Source organism: Paramormyrops kingsleyae, chromosome 12 (assembly GCF_048594095.1).
Source record: "Paramormyrops kingsleyae isolate MSU_618 chromosome 12, PKINGS_0.4, whole genome shotgun sequence".
Taxonomy (NCBI): Eukaryota; Metazoa; Chordata; class Actinopteri; order Osteoglossiformes; family Mormyridae; genus Paramormyrops; species Paramormyrops kingsleyae.
Window position 1 is genome coordinate 23,244,947 of NC_132808.1, and position 16,410 is coordinate 23,261,356.

The window sequence follows — 16,410 nt, forward strand, 5'->3', positions numbered from 1 at the left end:
TGGGGGACCCGCAGACGGTCCACATTTTTGCTCCCTACTGGGAGCTGGGAGGGAGCAAAAACGGCGACCGTGTGGGGGGATTCCTGGGGACTGGGTTCAATGGCACCAGTCCAAAGGCTCCCATTCAGACACCAGTCCCGATGGATTAGCACATGCTAGCTAGAAATCCATCTGTGTTACTCCAGCCCGCATGCCACATGTAGGGCCCTGTATGGTAAACTCTCCATTTTCATCCTCTGGAGCTCCAGTTGAACTGTTATATGAAGGCATTCCTATCAAAAGCCACTAGACTGTTCAATGAGTCACCCTGTGATGGGGGGGGGGGGGGGGAGGAGGGTCACTCACTATCTGAATGGACCAGAACCACTTAGGCAAATTTCACATACACAGAACATTCATTCTTTATAATCGTTCCCTATGCAACCCACTGTGCAGAACTGTTCATTTCTGAGCCATTACTGGGGAACTGCAATACCAGCCCTGACATTCTTTACTTTGATGCTGTTTATTGATGTTTATTTACTGTTACTGTCTATTACTGTCTAAATGTGTGTGCTGTGCTACTGTAAACCTGCAATTTCCTTCAGGATTAATGAAGAATCAGTCCATCCATCCATCCACTGGAATTTCTGGGTGCTACTGGGGGCTGGACTTGGACCAGATAAATGGGAGTGAAAACAGAAATGGTCACTGCGATCAGGAAGCCAACAGACAAAAGCAAGCTGAGTCCCGTGGTGAGGGGGAATAGGTCATTTGAGTTTAGGAATACAAACAGATAAAGGGTGCAGTTAAAAGCCAGAACACACAAAGTGAATATAAAGAAACCGGGAATGCAATGACAAATGGCCGTGGTAAGCCAGAACCTGTTGGATACACACACACAGAATTCGGTGTGAACAGAGCTGAGCTGAATGCACACGATGAGAGGGATTTGAATCAACACCCCTGTGAGTCCTATGTGAGTGTCCCCACACACAGCCAGTACGAGGAATGGCTATTATATTCACCAGAACGCTTCAGGAGAGATCATCCAAGCCCTTCCTCCAGAGCAGTGTTTCCCAACTCGGTCCTCAGGGACCCCCAGGCACTCCACATTCTCGCAGTTCCCAGTAGTTTCTCAAGGGTCAACGAGGATATGAACCCACAACCTTCCGGTTAGTGGGACGGATGTCTAAACCACTCCAGTTTGATTTGCATACAGAGCTGGTGGGAAGCAGGGAGGGAGCAAAGGCATGGACTGTCTTGGGGTTCCTGAGGACTTGGATGGGAAACACTGTTCTAGAAGCAAAGCAATATGAGCATCATAACCTGGGTTCGATCCCCGCAATCTCTGGCCCAGAGGATGCAAACTGGCTTTATTTCGGATGAATGGCGGTGAGGGTGGGGTTCCTTTCCATCTCCCCACCCTGCAGCTGCATTTACTGCTGAGTGTGAGTCTAACCTACTCTCCTAGAAGGTTATCAGGTACAGCCCATAAATGGGGGGAGGAAAGTACACAGCAGATGAGTGGGTGGGGGGGAGGGGGCCTCTGTGATGAGATTACTTGAGCATTTTAGATGGGGAGGGGGCAGGTAGCAATGACAAACAACTACAAGAATTATGCAGAAATTTGTGACCGATTCATATTTTCCGCTTCATTATTGACAATAAGGCCCTTGGTGAGAAGGATTAAAGCCTCAGTACTTATAACTTTTAAAAGATGATACTGGTACCAAATAATAAAAAGGAAGTGCAAGAGGTACGGAAGGCAAGGCTGCAGAGTCCCCAACTCACTTAGAGAGGTCGCGACCATCCTGTTGCCATGGGAACAGCACGTTGCCCACGGCTGCCCGGTAACTGTACACTCCCAGCAGGCCGAGGACCAGGGCTATCTTGGACACCAGGGAGCAGCGGCGTTGGACCAGGATGAAGACGAGCAGCAGGGAGCCAGCCGCGAGCAGGGACAGCGCCCCCTTGTGTTCCGAGCTGTAGAAACAAAGGCACACAACTGACCAATCAGGAAGAAACAAACAACCGCAGGCCAATTGGAGAACAGCAAACATATTGCAGTGCATGGAAACTCCATTTTTATATTTTTAGCATGAGTAAGATGTAGTGATGACTCCCTACCCCCACAAAAGCGGCTCAAAGACAAAAAGAAATACTGCTGATGTACTTACTCTGGTAAGAAAGATGCATTTGCAGCATTTTTTTGTATCCCCAGCATCAGTGACTCCAGTGATTGCATCTCTATGGTTTTGCCCAAGTAATAAGATGACCTATCATACAGTTACAAACTCCTAACTCATCTCTGGACTGTAAGACACAAAATCTACACGAAGTCCTCCTTTGTTACAAGGCCTGCGGACCAACAGCGGATTACAGAGTTCTCAGCATTCTGGATAAACCAAGAGAGAGAACTGCAGGTGGCGGCTGGATAGGAAATCCCACAGCTTGGACAGCGGGTCTAACGAGACTGCCGTTGCCTGTTTAGAGCCGTGTTGGGCCGAATCATCACTGGAAGGCTAAGAATCTCAGTGTCCTTTGAGGAGAACGCCCACGGGATAGGGATCACAGGCTGCCTAATGACGGTTAAAGCGACAGTCGCTGTTTACCGTTGTCGGTTTCCCAGAGTCGTGGCGGTAATCTGAGCGCTGCGAGCCGGTCGACTGAAAAGCTGAGCGCGGGCGAAGGACGGCAGTCAGTGGCTGACAGAATCAGGCGAGCACATGACTGTGGACACACCAGGGGGTGGGAGCGCCGTCTAAGAGACAGACGGGCGTTGACAGTCATCCTGCAAGACTTCAAAGCTACCAGGGATGCCTAAGCTCTAACCGGTCATTAGGGGGAGCCATTGAGCGCAATGCAATCCAAAGGACATGATGATGATCCGGGGGTCTTCGGCATGTCCACCTCAGCACCCCCATCTGTACATATCCGCCTCTACGCTGCCTTAACGGAATTTGATAACCGCGTGTGAGCTTGGGACTCCTGTTTCTCGGTGTTCCTGCCCTCGCCCTGCTCTCCACGCCTCGTAAGCCCTCACAGACATACGCAGACAGGAACAGCCGCCCCCCCCCCGAGAGTTCCCATGTACACAGCGTCCAGCTTAGGAACCGGCACTCTCGCTCGGAACTGCCTCTGTTCTTATTCTGAGAGCAACACCAGACACATCTCCAGCACGAGCGGGACGGGACATTCAGCTCATATCTGCTTCGGTCTCAAACAGGAGCTTGAAGTTTGTCCCTCAGATACCCTGGATCTTTGCTGAAGGGAACCTTCTGCCATTAAATAAGCAGTAACAGGAACCACTGGGCCCAGCCCTGTTTATCCACCTTGAATGCCCTCTTGATCTTACCCCCAGGCTGTCTGTGTGCGAAACTTGTACATTTTCCCTGTGTGTCTTTCCAAGTGTTTTCCCCGCAGCCCAAAAACTCATGGGTAGGCTTCACTAAACCATCCCTGATGTGTGACAGTGACTGAGTTTTGCTGAGAGGAGGTGAGACCAGGGACAAATCGGTGAATGAGGTGAATTTTGCCGAACGGATTTTATCACGCTTCAAAAACGGAATAACAATAGCGACATTCTGGAACTAAAAATGTGCTCCAGCTGTACGGCCCTCCAGTTCTGCTAGCTTAAGGCTCCATTCATTTTCTATACTACTTTGCGGGGGTCCAGAGCCGATCCCAGAAACAAGGGGCACAAGGCAGGGGATGATCCAGGACACCATTCACATACCTTGGCATAAGTGGGTCACCCCACTTATGAAACCTGTCATACTAAAAGTACGCAAATTAAGGAATAAAAAGATACCAGATTTGATTCAGCAATTCCCCAGTCTTTCCTACCCTGTGACAAATTTGGCTTCTGTCTTAATATCCATGTCTTAAAATATAACATCTATGTCTATATATTACATGCTATTTATTACTTATTATTTTTCATTTGCACTACAACCAACGAGCACGATATTTCAGCTCAGTGTACAACTCACACGCATCACATCACAAGCTTAGAAGAAAAGATACTTTGAGTATGGACAAACCGGCATCGTGCCTAGGGCACTGTATCCCAATCTGGTCCTGGGGGACCCACAGACAGTTCACATTTTTGCACCCTCCCAGCTCCCAGTAGGGAGCAAAAATATGGACTGGCAGGGAGCTCAGAGGAACAAAAATGTGAACTGTCTGTGGGTCCCCAAGGACCGGATTGGGAAACACTGGTCTAGGGTGTTACCCTACCTTCTGCATCCCTATGACCTGCATGAAGTGGTTATGGAGGACACTGGGATGGATTTCTTAGGAGATGTACCCGATGAAGACCTGAGATCCACACCACTACGACTGTTTTTGACAGCACTGTGTGGAATCGTGTACATTTATAGAAGTGACTCAGGTCTTTTAATGTGAAAGTCAGGCAGCATGGTGCCCGTGTGAGTATCTCCTCGCACGCCGCACAAAAACAAGTCACAAACGAAAGCCGGCGTCTTTGATATCCCGACGATACCGGCACACCACTCCCCGGCAAATAACAGGCTGTTCCCAGCATATCGAGGTCATCTCTCAAGCCTCCCGAGCGCCGCAATAGCAGCATTCTAGATCTAAACATAGCGACGATGGAGAAGATGCTAAAAATCAGCACTATCTGAGGGTCAATGAGGCGCATTGAGCGTGGGTCAGCAAGCGGCAAAGGGGAACGCGGCCAATCCTGAAACACTCGTCAACATCGCCCAGACTCACTTTACTTTTCATCAGCTCATGGGCAAAAGCTCAAACGAGGTCCTCGCAATAGCTTTGTTCTTCGTGACCTGCGGTGGCCTGAATAATCCCAGCTACCATCGTTTACAGATAATTCTGACAGCACGTCAGTCTATTTTCCCATCATAGACGATCCAGAGGACCATGCTGCTGACGTCAAACGGTAACCGGACTCTTTGGTTCGAGGATATGATGCTTTGTGCAAAGGCCATGATCACGGTCAATCACCTGGACCATCCATTCCAATTTTGTTACTTTCATGAAATACTCGTGACAGAAAGCTATTACCTCAGCACACCATTTTACTTCACACAATATTGTTGATTTGCAAAAAAAAAAAAAAAAGTCTGAGAACAGCTGAAATAAGACGTAAGTACTCAGAACCATCACTATTGTGTCATAAAATGTCAGCTTGGAATAAAGCTATAGCCCTTAACCATTACCCATCATCCATCCATCCATCCATCCAGCATGTCCAGCACAGATTGTGAAGACCACGAAATAAAACCACCTAGATACTCTTTGCATATACGAATTCACATAAATTTAAATAGATGCACATTTCTAAACAAAATCCAGCCCGGATAACGTCCTTCTCGCCGCGGGGACAAGTGCGGTGAATGAGAGCTTATGCGGTGGCCTTCTGACGCACTTCCCACGAGGGGATTCTGCCTGAAACTAGACTCTTTCACTACGAGTTCTCAATCAAATCAGGAGAGAGCAGATGCCGCCCGCTACCGTCGTGTCGGACGACTAAAGTACCGGAAGCCGACTTCCCGGGAAACAGGAGCCCGGCAAATGGGCCAGAAGACATTATGGGCTGACTGTGGACCGGTGATGCAACGTCGATCTCAGCCGCCGGGATCCACAGCATCCCTGAGGATGGTTGTTCTAGTCCTGCTGAAGAAACTCCTGTCACACGAGAGGCGGATGTGGAAGCGGTGCTTCTGCCGGGCTTCCGGGCATTCCTCGACTCGCTATTCCTCGAGATCTGCAAACACCGCTTTCAAGCAGGATGACCTTCTCCTGGCCTCTCCTTACACCGCGGTGAACACAGAGACCACTATTTCTCCATGTCAACGAGCAGGGGCTTTAACGAGGCCACTAATTAGGCCGACGTCTGACTCATTCACAAAGAAGCAGTGCTTAGGACTTTTCAGGAATTACATCTTGACCATCTTCCATTAATACAAGGGGAAGTGTTAGAATTCCTGTTATTTGTCACATAATTGCTGAATTGTTACATTTTGGTTATATAAAAGGGAGCCGACAGCAGATGATATCATTTCAAACAAAATTCTACCATTATCTTGAACAATTTCTATTAATTCCTCAGGGCTTGGGCTGTACCGCCTCAGCTCTGATCACCCCAAATTCTCACTGACTGGTTTCTCAGCAGCTCATCAGCACACAGATTCCTGAGCTCAGCCTTATGAAGTGAAGTGGGGGTCATAACGAGTCTTAAGCTGCCTAATAAAGAGAGTTCATTGCTTGCATTATGTTAATTGCACAATGAAGCGGCCGCGATGCTGTGTGACGACGGCTTTGGAGAGAGACACACTGGTGATTCGGGACAGATCTTCTTGGATTAAAACACCTCACGGTCTTAAAGCTTCAGACAAAGGCAAACACCCAGGAACATGCAGATACTAAATAAATACAACTCAGTACAAAGGAGTAACTTAATCCACTGGGGTTTTTTGCCTAAAAGAACAGCCTTCGAAAGGTAATATGAAGTCTGGTTAATCGCCATTTGCTCCTTCTTTAAGGATTAACTCAGGCAAAGGTGAATTATGAGTCCTGGATCAAACGTCTCATTGTCTGCTGAACTAAGGTGACAACTGAACCCTCTGTATGAATAGCATCGTCTTAGAGGCAATAAGGACACGGAAATCTGAGACCAATCCAAGCCATGACAGTAACAGTATGCAATGTGATGTACAGTAAACTTGCACCAGAACTTCATGGACTCAAGAACCCACACAGACAGACCCCCCCTCCACCGTTCACCCCTCAGTTCCCAGCGCTCACTAGAGCGTCGCCTGAATAAGGGGGGTCAGCTGCTCCCTGTTTAGCCCCCGAGGGACCTTGCCTTGCTCGTTCTTCACATCCTACATTTTTTCTGATGCTGCCGAGATCCTCCGCCTGCCCCCCCCACCCCCGCCGAGCTACAGGCAGAGAAAGAGCCTTGAAGGTCTAAAAGCAAAGAGAGGGCCCCAGGCAAGGAGGGCCCCCCACCGAGGAGGACACCAAGGAGCTCTGAAAACAGTGGTCAGGTGGGGCGATCGGTGGGGGGGGGGGGTCGTGTCAAAATAAGGGGGCGTACAGTTCAAATCCCAGTTGGCTCCATGCTGGAGAATGGGTACGAAAATTGAAACTTTTGCTATAGAAAAAATCTGTTGCATATATGGTCCTGTACAAAGGTACCAGATACACAACAGAGTGAAAGTCAGTGAAAGAAAGTTGTACGCATATGATTGGCATATTGGCTTAGCCATTTCAAAACCTCTCCTAAATTCACCCCAGTATCCGCAGCAACTGAGCAATATATCCATATTCCTGCTGACTACAAGCATAGCATGTCTGGCCAATCAGCACTTCATTAAATTATCTAACTAATTAAGTTAATTAACTGAGCTGGTGGGTGAAATTTAATGAGTACATAGAATGGCTGCGGTGCCCCTGAGGAGAGGTTTGGGAACTGAAGCTGCGTTCATCTAGCCATCCAACTTTCTGGAGAACAGAAGAAATTCTTGTTAGTTTTTATTGTGCTGCTGTTAATTTGCATATGTTCTAATGTTAAATTGTTATTTTTTTTGAGAAAATACACACTTTCTAGCCAGATAAACAGATTTAAACATTTGACTGTTTATTACTTTAGTACAGTATTGTGTATACAAAGCACAAAAATGTAATAATAATTGTGCATCTCATGACCGGGATGCTTTGTAAGTGACCTGTTGCGTCTGAGTGCATCAATCCATTACCCTGCTATACCGTACATGCTGTTACTCATCATAGAAATACAGAGATACAGCAAACTTCTACAGGCAGAAGATGCTGGCATTCTGACCTCATACCGGTGCTAGATCACCTTGGCCATCGTTCATCTGCTGCACTGTCACAGACAGAAACACACAAGCCGGCAAATGCATGCTGAATTATGGCCGCGCTTCAAAAAAAAAAATCAGAATGAAGGATCTGACCCCCTTGTTGCCACACGGCCCACCCCGATTTACTGCGGCAGAAAGTGTCGCCACATCCCAAGCTCGACAAGGACAAGTGCACAAATCCCGCACTTGACAAAAGAGTTCGGCCACAGGCCAGACCCCCCCACCCCACCCCCGCCGCATCTGATTACTCAGCGCTGAGGCTGGCGCACTTGGGGCGTGTCTCTGGCGTCAGTCTCCGGAAAAGCGGAGAAGCATGTCGCTTCCTAAATCGTAGGCCTGTAACCGGAAAATCGAAGTTACCATCTGGCAGAAGACTTTTACATCCCCCAAGACCTTGGCCGAAGAAGGACAGGACCGGCGTGAATCGCAAAGAGGGTCCTTGCCGATGTTACACATGGTCACATGTCCGCCACACTTCATTATATGTATCCCAGGTCACTCTCGCCCTGACACGTGACTCACCGCCCAACTTCCTCAAAAGTTGCACAACACAAATTACAATCACACTTACAACTCAACTACTCCAAGTTTCCCTGGTTTCTTCCCATAAATACAGACGTCCTTGGTGCTGATTACCAAAGACATTACACCATCCTCGTAATGTTCTAACCTCGGTTATTTATGTCTGCGGCAAAGCTATGGTAATAATAATTTATTTAAAATAAATAAATAATAGAAACATGCTGAGTCATGAGCTTTATTAATAGTACACAGTATAGAGCCACATAAAGATATCGACTGCAGACAGTATGTGATCTATCTCAAACACAATCCTTAAATCTTGGCTATAAGATGGATAGTGTTATTTATCTAGCTGAGGGTCACAATATTAATGTCTCTAGAGGTACGTTGCTGGGTCCTAACCTTTTATACCCCAAAGTGGTGCTTACCTGGTGAGCCAGTGTCCCAGGTCGGGCAGGTGTGCCCACTGCACCCCCGTCTGATTGAGGGAGCGGAGGAGGCGGCAGGAAGTTAGGGTTATGAGGGGCGTGGTCAGGGCTAGCCACTTCCTGTTCGAGGAACTGGAATGGGCCGGTTTGTCGTGGGGGGCCAGCAAGGCTCCGTCATCCGCCGGGGGTCTTTTCTCCCGGAAGTACTTGCGGCAGACGTCTTGGAAGACGACCAGGCAGAGGGTGTTGAGCAGGAAGTACCAGGTCTGGTGCTCCTCCTCGATGAAGCTGCTGGCCGCCAAGCTGAGCGTGTGGCCCACCGACCCCGCCAGCAGCAGGACGTCCAGCTCCGAGAAGCGGCCCGAGTCGCCGGCACTCTGGGGATGCGTGAGAGGGCATGGGATGGGCATGGGACGGGCATGGGACAGCCGGGGCGGGGAGGGGGGAGGACAAGAGCTTTTAGGTAATTGCTTAGTTGGTTGTTAAAAAATATACAAACACGTACAAACATAATATAAAAAAATATACAGAGAACAGTGGCTTAGTGCGGTGCGGACCCCAGGAGGGAGGGGGGTTTGAATCCCGCCCGTGCTCTATGTGCAGGATTTGCATGTTCTCCCCGTGTTCACCCATCTGCATCCTGTATTTCGCGGAAACGGTAAAAATGGCAGACTTCATAAAACAAGAGGGAGCGAGAGCAGGGCGTGAGCAAAACCATTTCTGATACTGCTAAACCCGCGGAGGCAGTGGGATCTGCTTTGCTGGGGATGCAGGCAGCCTGCCCTGTTTCCCCTCCAATCCCCTGCACAGCCTGGACCCCCCAGAGGAAACTTCTAGAAAAGAATCAATTAAAAAAAAAAAAAGAAAAAAAGATGTGTTTCTATTGTCAAAAATCTCAAAGGAAGGATGCGATAAGATCTTCAGAATAAAAGTTCAGATCAAAAAAGTAATCGTGCAGAAGAGGATTCGAATCATCCTGGCGAGGAAGAGGGAATTAAGCTTGCGGAGTGACCATCAGGGCTTCCCAGAAAACGTCAGGGAAAATGCCTGACATGATCTAAGAACGTTCCTCTTATCTGGCTATTAAACACAAAGCTAATTCAGCAGCCTGCATTCAAGAGCATGGAACCTTCTAGAAGTGCCCGCATCCATTTTTGGAAACCTTTATGTGAGGGCAGGCGGGGGGGGGGGGGGGGCACAAAGCCCACTGGACAGCTCCTGTGCCAGTTAGACAGATATTTTTTTATGGTTTATCTCCAGGTATGGAAGATGAACAGGCGGCTTGGTGGTTAAGGAGGGAAACTTCTGCTTCGTCAAACAATGACAGAGCCAAAAGGTCTGCGAAAGATCCAATCATTATGGGCTTCACTCCCACCCCAGGACCAACACCACCCTGGTACTCCAGATACATTACGGGTTGCTTAGTGTAATAGGTGCGGGAGAATGGAACACATTACCAACAGAAATATTAAAATGTACAAATTTTTATGAGTTTTCACGCCTGACAAAACAACGCTCCTCTCAACCCAAACCTGCTCTCATAGAGCTGATGTGTGAAAGCGTAGTTTGCACTGAAGTTTGGCAGTTGAAATGTTCTGAATGACTGTATGTAAATGGTGGTTGTCTGCTATTGGATTGTATATATGATAATGTTTTTATAATGATCTGTCTCAATTTGCATTTTTGACAGTTTTATACACTTTTTACACCAGCCGGTCCAGGGGCTACAGGTGTGAATTAGCAATAACGCTATAACCTGGTACAAAGCATCTCTCCTTTTGTTTGAGGTTAATGTATTTTGTACATTGTCCCTGTTCGAATAAATAAATAAACTAAAAAAAAGAATGAGCAGTGCTCCCAGCCGGATACTGTAACAGCTCACTCTGCATATCTAACTTGTAATAGAGCATGCGTACAGTAATGTATTTGTGATGGACAGCTACAATATTGAGATATGCCCAAATTGACATGCATCCAATGTTCCAGGTCCCAAATGTGATCGCAAGTTGACATAAGGCTGTCGAATGTTTGTAGACTTAACACAATTAAAACTAGCTCCCTTAAAACAACGCTCTGCCAGAAAGTTCAGCCATCCTTAGATTTACATTTCACGTATGTAGTAAACACTTTCGTCCAAAGCGACGTACAAGTGAGGCAAATAGCACGTCGTAAACTTACGTGCTGTCAAAGAGTTGACTAGGCATTGCTAGGCTGAGCTTCCAGTGGATGCTCAGGTACGAGTGTCAGCAGAATTGGAGCAGGAGCTACACAACATCTCCCGAAGCTAAGAAGATTAGGTGATGACGACACAGATCTGCAAGGCCCATCACTGGGTCCATCCTCACATCATCACTGACAGTCTGGTGCAAGGCCACCAGGACACAGGACAGGTCCAGACTCCTACGCCTCATCAAGTCCGCCCAGCTGTCAGCTCAGCTGTCTCCCGCCCTCCGCCCAGGTCCCTCACACCTCCCGGCTTAAGAAACGAGCAGGTAGGATCATCGCCGATCCCTCTCCCCGGCCCATGGCATCTTTCAGACACCCCCTTCTGGGCTGACATTCTGGTCTCTGAAAACCAGGACTTTTAGATGCGGAAAGTGCTTCTTTCCCTGGGTTGTGACAGAATGACACTTGACGATATTTGTTCCGCCCACAATGTCAAGAGTACAACTCTACTAGTGCCGGGGATCCAACAGGGCACCTTACACCGTACGTTTATCTGTTATTCATTTACTTAAGTTGTTTGTATGCTGATTTTGAGATATTATCACTGCACTCCTATCTCAGCTCTGTACGGTTATTTGTGAAATGTTGTAAACACCACGCCGGGCCGAACTACGAACCTACACGGCCAATAAACTTCACTGTAATTCTTATCCTCTGTTTCCCGTCACCTTCTCCAAACCCGAACCCTAAAAGTCGAGCTGCCTCGTCCATCTTCCTGCCCGTCATATTTATTCCACCCCCATGACTCTTGGGCATGGATTACAAAGTCGCCCCCCCCCCCGGCCCTGCTTAGCTACCTGGGAAATTACTCACAAGCTCAGCATGCTGACAGCTCACTCACAGCTGTGCCTAGGGACACGGACACACACACACACACACACACACACACACAGTTAATCATTGTCCCAATCAGTCACACGCTTGTGTCGCTCAGGTACACAGTCATAGTTATACATAAATCTGCATGTTTTATTGCGGGGGGGGGGGCGGGATTCTCCATACAGAAATACAATCCTGCCAACCAGCTTTAGCTCAGTTATTCCCTTTATCGATCAGCAATGCTACACACCCACGCTCCTGGGGGGCCGTGTGACCGTCGCCACTGCTAACGCACACGGCCACCCCCCTCTCCAGCCCCCAGGTCTCTCATAAGTGAAATGTGTTCTGGGAAAACTTATACCCAGCTCTCTGCAGCCCAGCTGCTGATTGGCTACTGCCTCTCTGGCTGTCCCCCCTTTGGGGGGGGGGGGGGGGGGGATCCAAACTGCCTATTTAAATGCTAATCTGACACTGCTGCTGGAGACTCCCGTCCGAGGCCTGTGCTGATTGGGGCCACACCCACGCCTGCACTCGGCTATGACATCACCGAGCTGCTTCCCAGCCATTAACCAATCGCATATAGCTAAGGGTTACCTGCGGTCAGAGGAGGACCCCTCACCCGGCCTGAGAATACTGAAGCTCACCCACCCCTGACCCGGCTGGCCAATTAATCTGCTTCTGCATCGGCACTTCCACACATGGCACAGCAGGGGGCAGCAAAGAGCCAAAGGGCAAAATGTCCCAGACAGCCGTCGACGTGCCCTGTCAGCTAGACACTGGTACAATGAAGCGTCATTATGGTAACAAACATTAAGACTGTATCCCAGCAGGAGGTGATCTCGAGCTAACCTCCCCTTTCCATCTCTGAGTTCTCGGAGGTGTATGCAGCGGCGTCTCGAGTCTGAGCGCGCTCCCACAGGCTTTCCCATCAGCCTCTCTCTCCCCCGCGGCCTCGCTCGCTGCTCCATGTGAAACCGCTGAAACGCCATCTCCGGTCTGACAGAAAAGTCTCCACATTCCCCCATTAAGTGCCATAGTCAATGGCAGCTGATGGTAAATAATTAAAAGCGATGCACTTAAGATGAAATGCCGTCTTCATGGCAGGGATTCTCTGCCTCGGAAAGCATTTGCTAATCATTAAGGAGCTCTTATTATATTACAGCAGAGCTGAAAGACAGATTTCATTACGCTGCACGACCTACACAATGCAGGCTCCATACAGTGGATTCTTGGTGGATTTTCCCCATGTCTGCTTTTTGTTCCTGCCCGGATCAAACCCCCCCCCCCCCCCCCTCGAGCTATTAGGCCCACCCCAGCCTCTCCCATACCACCAGCCCCGTCCCCCAGCCTCACCTAGTCCCACCCATAGCACCAGCCCCATCTACACCACCAGCCCTGCCCCCACCAGCTCCACCCACAGCGATTGCGGCACCCACACCACCAACCCTGTTATCCGCAGCCTCATCTCTAACCCTACCCACAGCCCCGCCCACACCACCTGCCCCACCTCGAACCCTACCCACAGCCCCGCCCACACCACCAGCCCCGCCTCTAACCCTACCCACACCACCAGCCCCACCTCGAACCCTACCCACAGCCCCGCCCACACCACCTGCCCTGCCTCTAACCCTACCCACAGCCCCGCCCACACCATCTGCCCCGCCTCTAACCCTACCCACAGCCCCGTCCACACCACCAGTCCCGCCCCGAACCCTACCCACAGCCCCGCCCACACCACCTGCCCCGCCTCTAACTCTACCCACAGCCCCGCCCACACCACAAGCCCAGCCTCTAACCCTACCCACGGCCCCGCCCACCCCACTAGCCCCGCCCACAATCCCACCCCACAGCACCAGCCCCACCCCCAACTCACCTTTGTGGCGGGGCGTCCCGTGGGGGCCAGCCTCCGGGCGGCCAGGCCGAGGAGCAGGCAGAGGCCAGCCGAGGCGGCTGTGAAGAGGACGATGGCAACCCCCCAGTGCAGGTTGCAGGGGAAGCAGAGGGCCCCCACCGACGTGCACACCAGCACGTGCACGGCGACCGCCAGCAGGCAGAGCAGGAAGAAGGGCAGCGAGAGCAGGGAGGGGCCTAAGAGGAGCTCCACCTCCGCTGCACCGCTCAGTGCCTCCGGCATGGCCAGCAGGAGGAGCAGCAGCACCTGAGCGGAGAGGGCGGGGCAGTCAGGTCTCACTGCATCCATACCCCCCCCCCCCATCACCCCCCAAAGTCAGAAAGATGCTTCTTTCTGTTTTAGTATAAAACATCTCAAACTCTGGGCAAGGAACCAAACAGCTGGTTGGAGGGAAAAAAAGTGACAGACAAAAGTGACAAACTAAATCTTTTAGCGTAAATATCGACGTGCTGATGCATGAATGGAAATCGGCAGACGGCTACAAATCTCCGACTCAAAATGATGGCAGAAGACACATATATTCCTACTTCCTGAAGGAACACCCACAGTCAGAGGGCACCAATCCAACCTGCCTGGGGTCGTTTTGTGGTGTTTCCTTCAAACGTTATAGCGACTGGGCTAAATTTCTGCTTTCTGTCCGCGGTCAGCAGGACGTGGCTAACTGGCCGGCCCCACAAATAAATTGATTGGAGGCAGATATTTTCAGACAGCAGGCTGAAAATAAAAAAAAACAAACGAAAAAAAACAAAAACAAATTGTTGCAGTCTGAATTTTGGCGTTACAGTTCAGCCAAAACTTCCAGCTCGACCTTCCTCTACATGTCGACGACGCCTTTCTAGAGGAGACGGGGGTGTCGTCTCCACGGTGACAGGGCACTGAAAGCCCCCGTGCCGGGAACAAACTCCCCTGCCTAACTGTCTGGGCCCTATCCCTGCGATGACGACTCGGGGAACGTGAAATTCTCCGTCCTGTTTAGCTACTGACTGACAGTCATACATTCCTGCCTCTGTTAATGACCATATCCCCATTGCGGAGAAGGGTTAGAGTTAGGGTTAGGGACTGTTTCTGCTGTAAATAAGGCACACCACATCTCTTATTCTGTGTCCTATAATGATATGTTGCCTAATCAATTTAGAGAATAATTATTTATTAAAAAGACAACAGTCCTGGAAGCAATGAACTCAAAACAAAAGCAAAACCCCAAACTCTTTTTTCAGTGCTTTTGAGTATGACTTTCTTTTTAATTTACCTTAAAAACACAAAAAGCCTATCACTGTAATTAACGTAAGTAGCGTGTACACGCTCCAGTAGAGGTCTGGGATCAAATACCAGAAGCGGGAAGGTTGCCAGATACTTTCCGAGAACAGAAAACTCCGAAACAGCCAGAGGGCATGAAACAGCATTTTAAGGCGGAGGGGGTCAGTGGCCGGGGTCCTTCAGAGCCCTATCCTGGTATAGGGACATGATGTAATAAGCGCCAGATCTGAACCCGGCACCCCGAGGGAGGTGACTCTCTGCCCGAGTAATTAAAGCAATTAAATAGCAAAGGTAAAAGCAGGACTGGAATGCGGGCGCCAGCGGGGACTGGGGTCACGACCCCCTGGTTAAGTGTCGATGTCCTGCTTAATTTCTCAGGTGGAGCTTGAGTGGAGATGATATGCACAGGTCAGGAGAGAAGAGGGGCTGGCTTTGGAGGAAGATTATGAAGTGAGGGAGGAGGGATAAAAATCCTCCCCAGCCAGGAATCGGCGGGCACACCACCAGGTGCTGCTCCCCTGCTAGTTTTTCCCAACGACGAACACGGTCAGCCATTAGTAGTCACTGCAGAGCTGTTCACCATATGAAAGGCGGTCAAATGCACGCTTTTCTACGACCGTGGCGGGAGGGGACTGGCCGCCACAAGGCGCCCATGCAGTGTTCCTGTGTTGGGACCGGTGGGGGGGGAATTTCTTGTGTTAATCCCTCACATCGCTCGGCCATTCGGCTGTCAAAGGGAAGGCACTTATTTACCCTTTGGCCGGGAGGCGTACGAGGCCCAGAAAGAATACATGAATGTACAATGTCCCATGACTGCAAGGCTTTCTCAGATGCTCTCTCACGGCTAAATTTCGTCCTTTAATACTAGACGCCTCCAGCTCGCTAGCGTATCTCTGTGGAAGCTGATTCTGTCGACTCAAAGTGCACACACCTCCCCCCCCGCCCGCCGGTCAGATATTTCTGAATAGAGCCCCATCTCCCCAGGACAGCAAACGTAGCATCCAAGGGATTGCGTCAAAGAAGCAAAAGTTAAAAGCGCTTAGATCTGTGGAATATCGAGCTTATTTTGCCCTCAGCTGGCGCGGACCACATATAACTCTACGTTTGTTGGCATAACGCATGTTTATAAACACTGGTAGTGTTTTTGGGCTCCTGCTATGTTTGCGATGCGTTACTGCTGCGACGCTGGATATTTAATTTTATGCTATATCTTTTAGTGATGCGAGTTAGGTATTTTATTTAAGGGTACTACAGCAAGGAACCCCCCCCCCCCCCAAGTATGTAAGCCAACAACCTTCGGGTATGTTTATAAACACTGGCAATGTTTTTGGGCTCCTGCTATGTTTGCGACGCATTACTGCTGCGACGCTAACTCACGCTCGATACCGATCATTCA

At 49.6% G+C, this 16,410-nt stretch overlaps 1 protein-coding gene across 2 annotated transcripts in view; it reads right to left on the reverse strand.

Moving 5' to 3' along the window:
* The window catches only part of pigg (phosphatidylinositol glycan anchor biosynthesis class G (EMM blood group)), a 70,095-nt gene that overhangs the window by 17,738 nt on the left and 35,947 nt on the right, over nucleotides 1–16,410 (reverse strand). For both annotated transcript variants that reach the window (XM_023795949.2, XM_023795948.2), the window contains exons 8-10: nucleotides 13,719–14,003; nucleotides 8,801–9,177; nucleotides 1,774–1,965 (exon numbers count right to left, since the gene is read on the reverse strand). In XM_023795949.2, coding sequence (XP_023651717.1) covers nucleotides 1,774–1,965; nucleotides 8,801–9,177; nucleotides 13,719–14,003 — 854 coding nt within the window. The remainder of the gene's footprint in view (nucleotides 1–1,773; nucleotides 1,966–8,800; nucleotides 9,178–13,718; nucleotides 14,004–16,410) is intronic.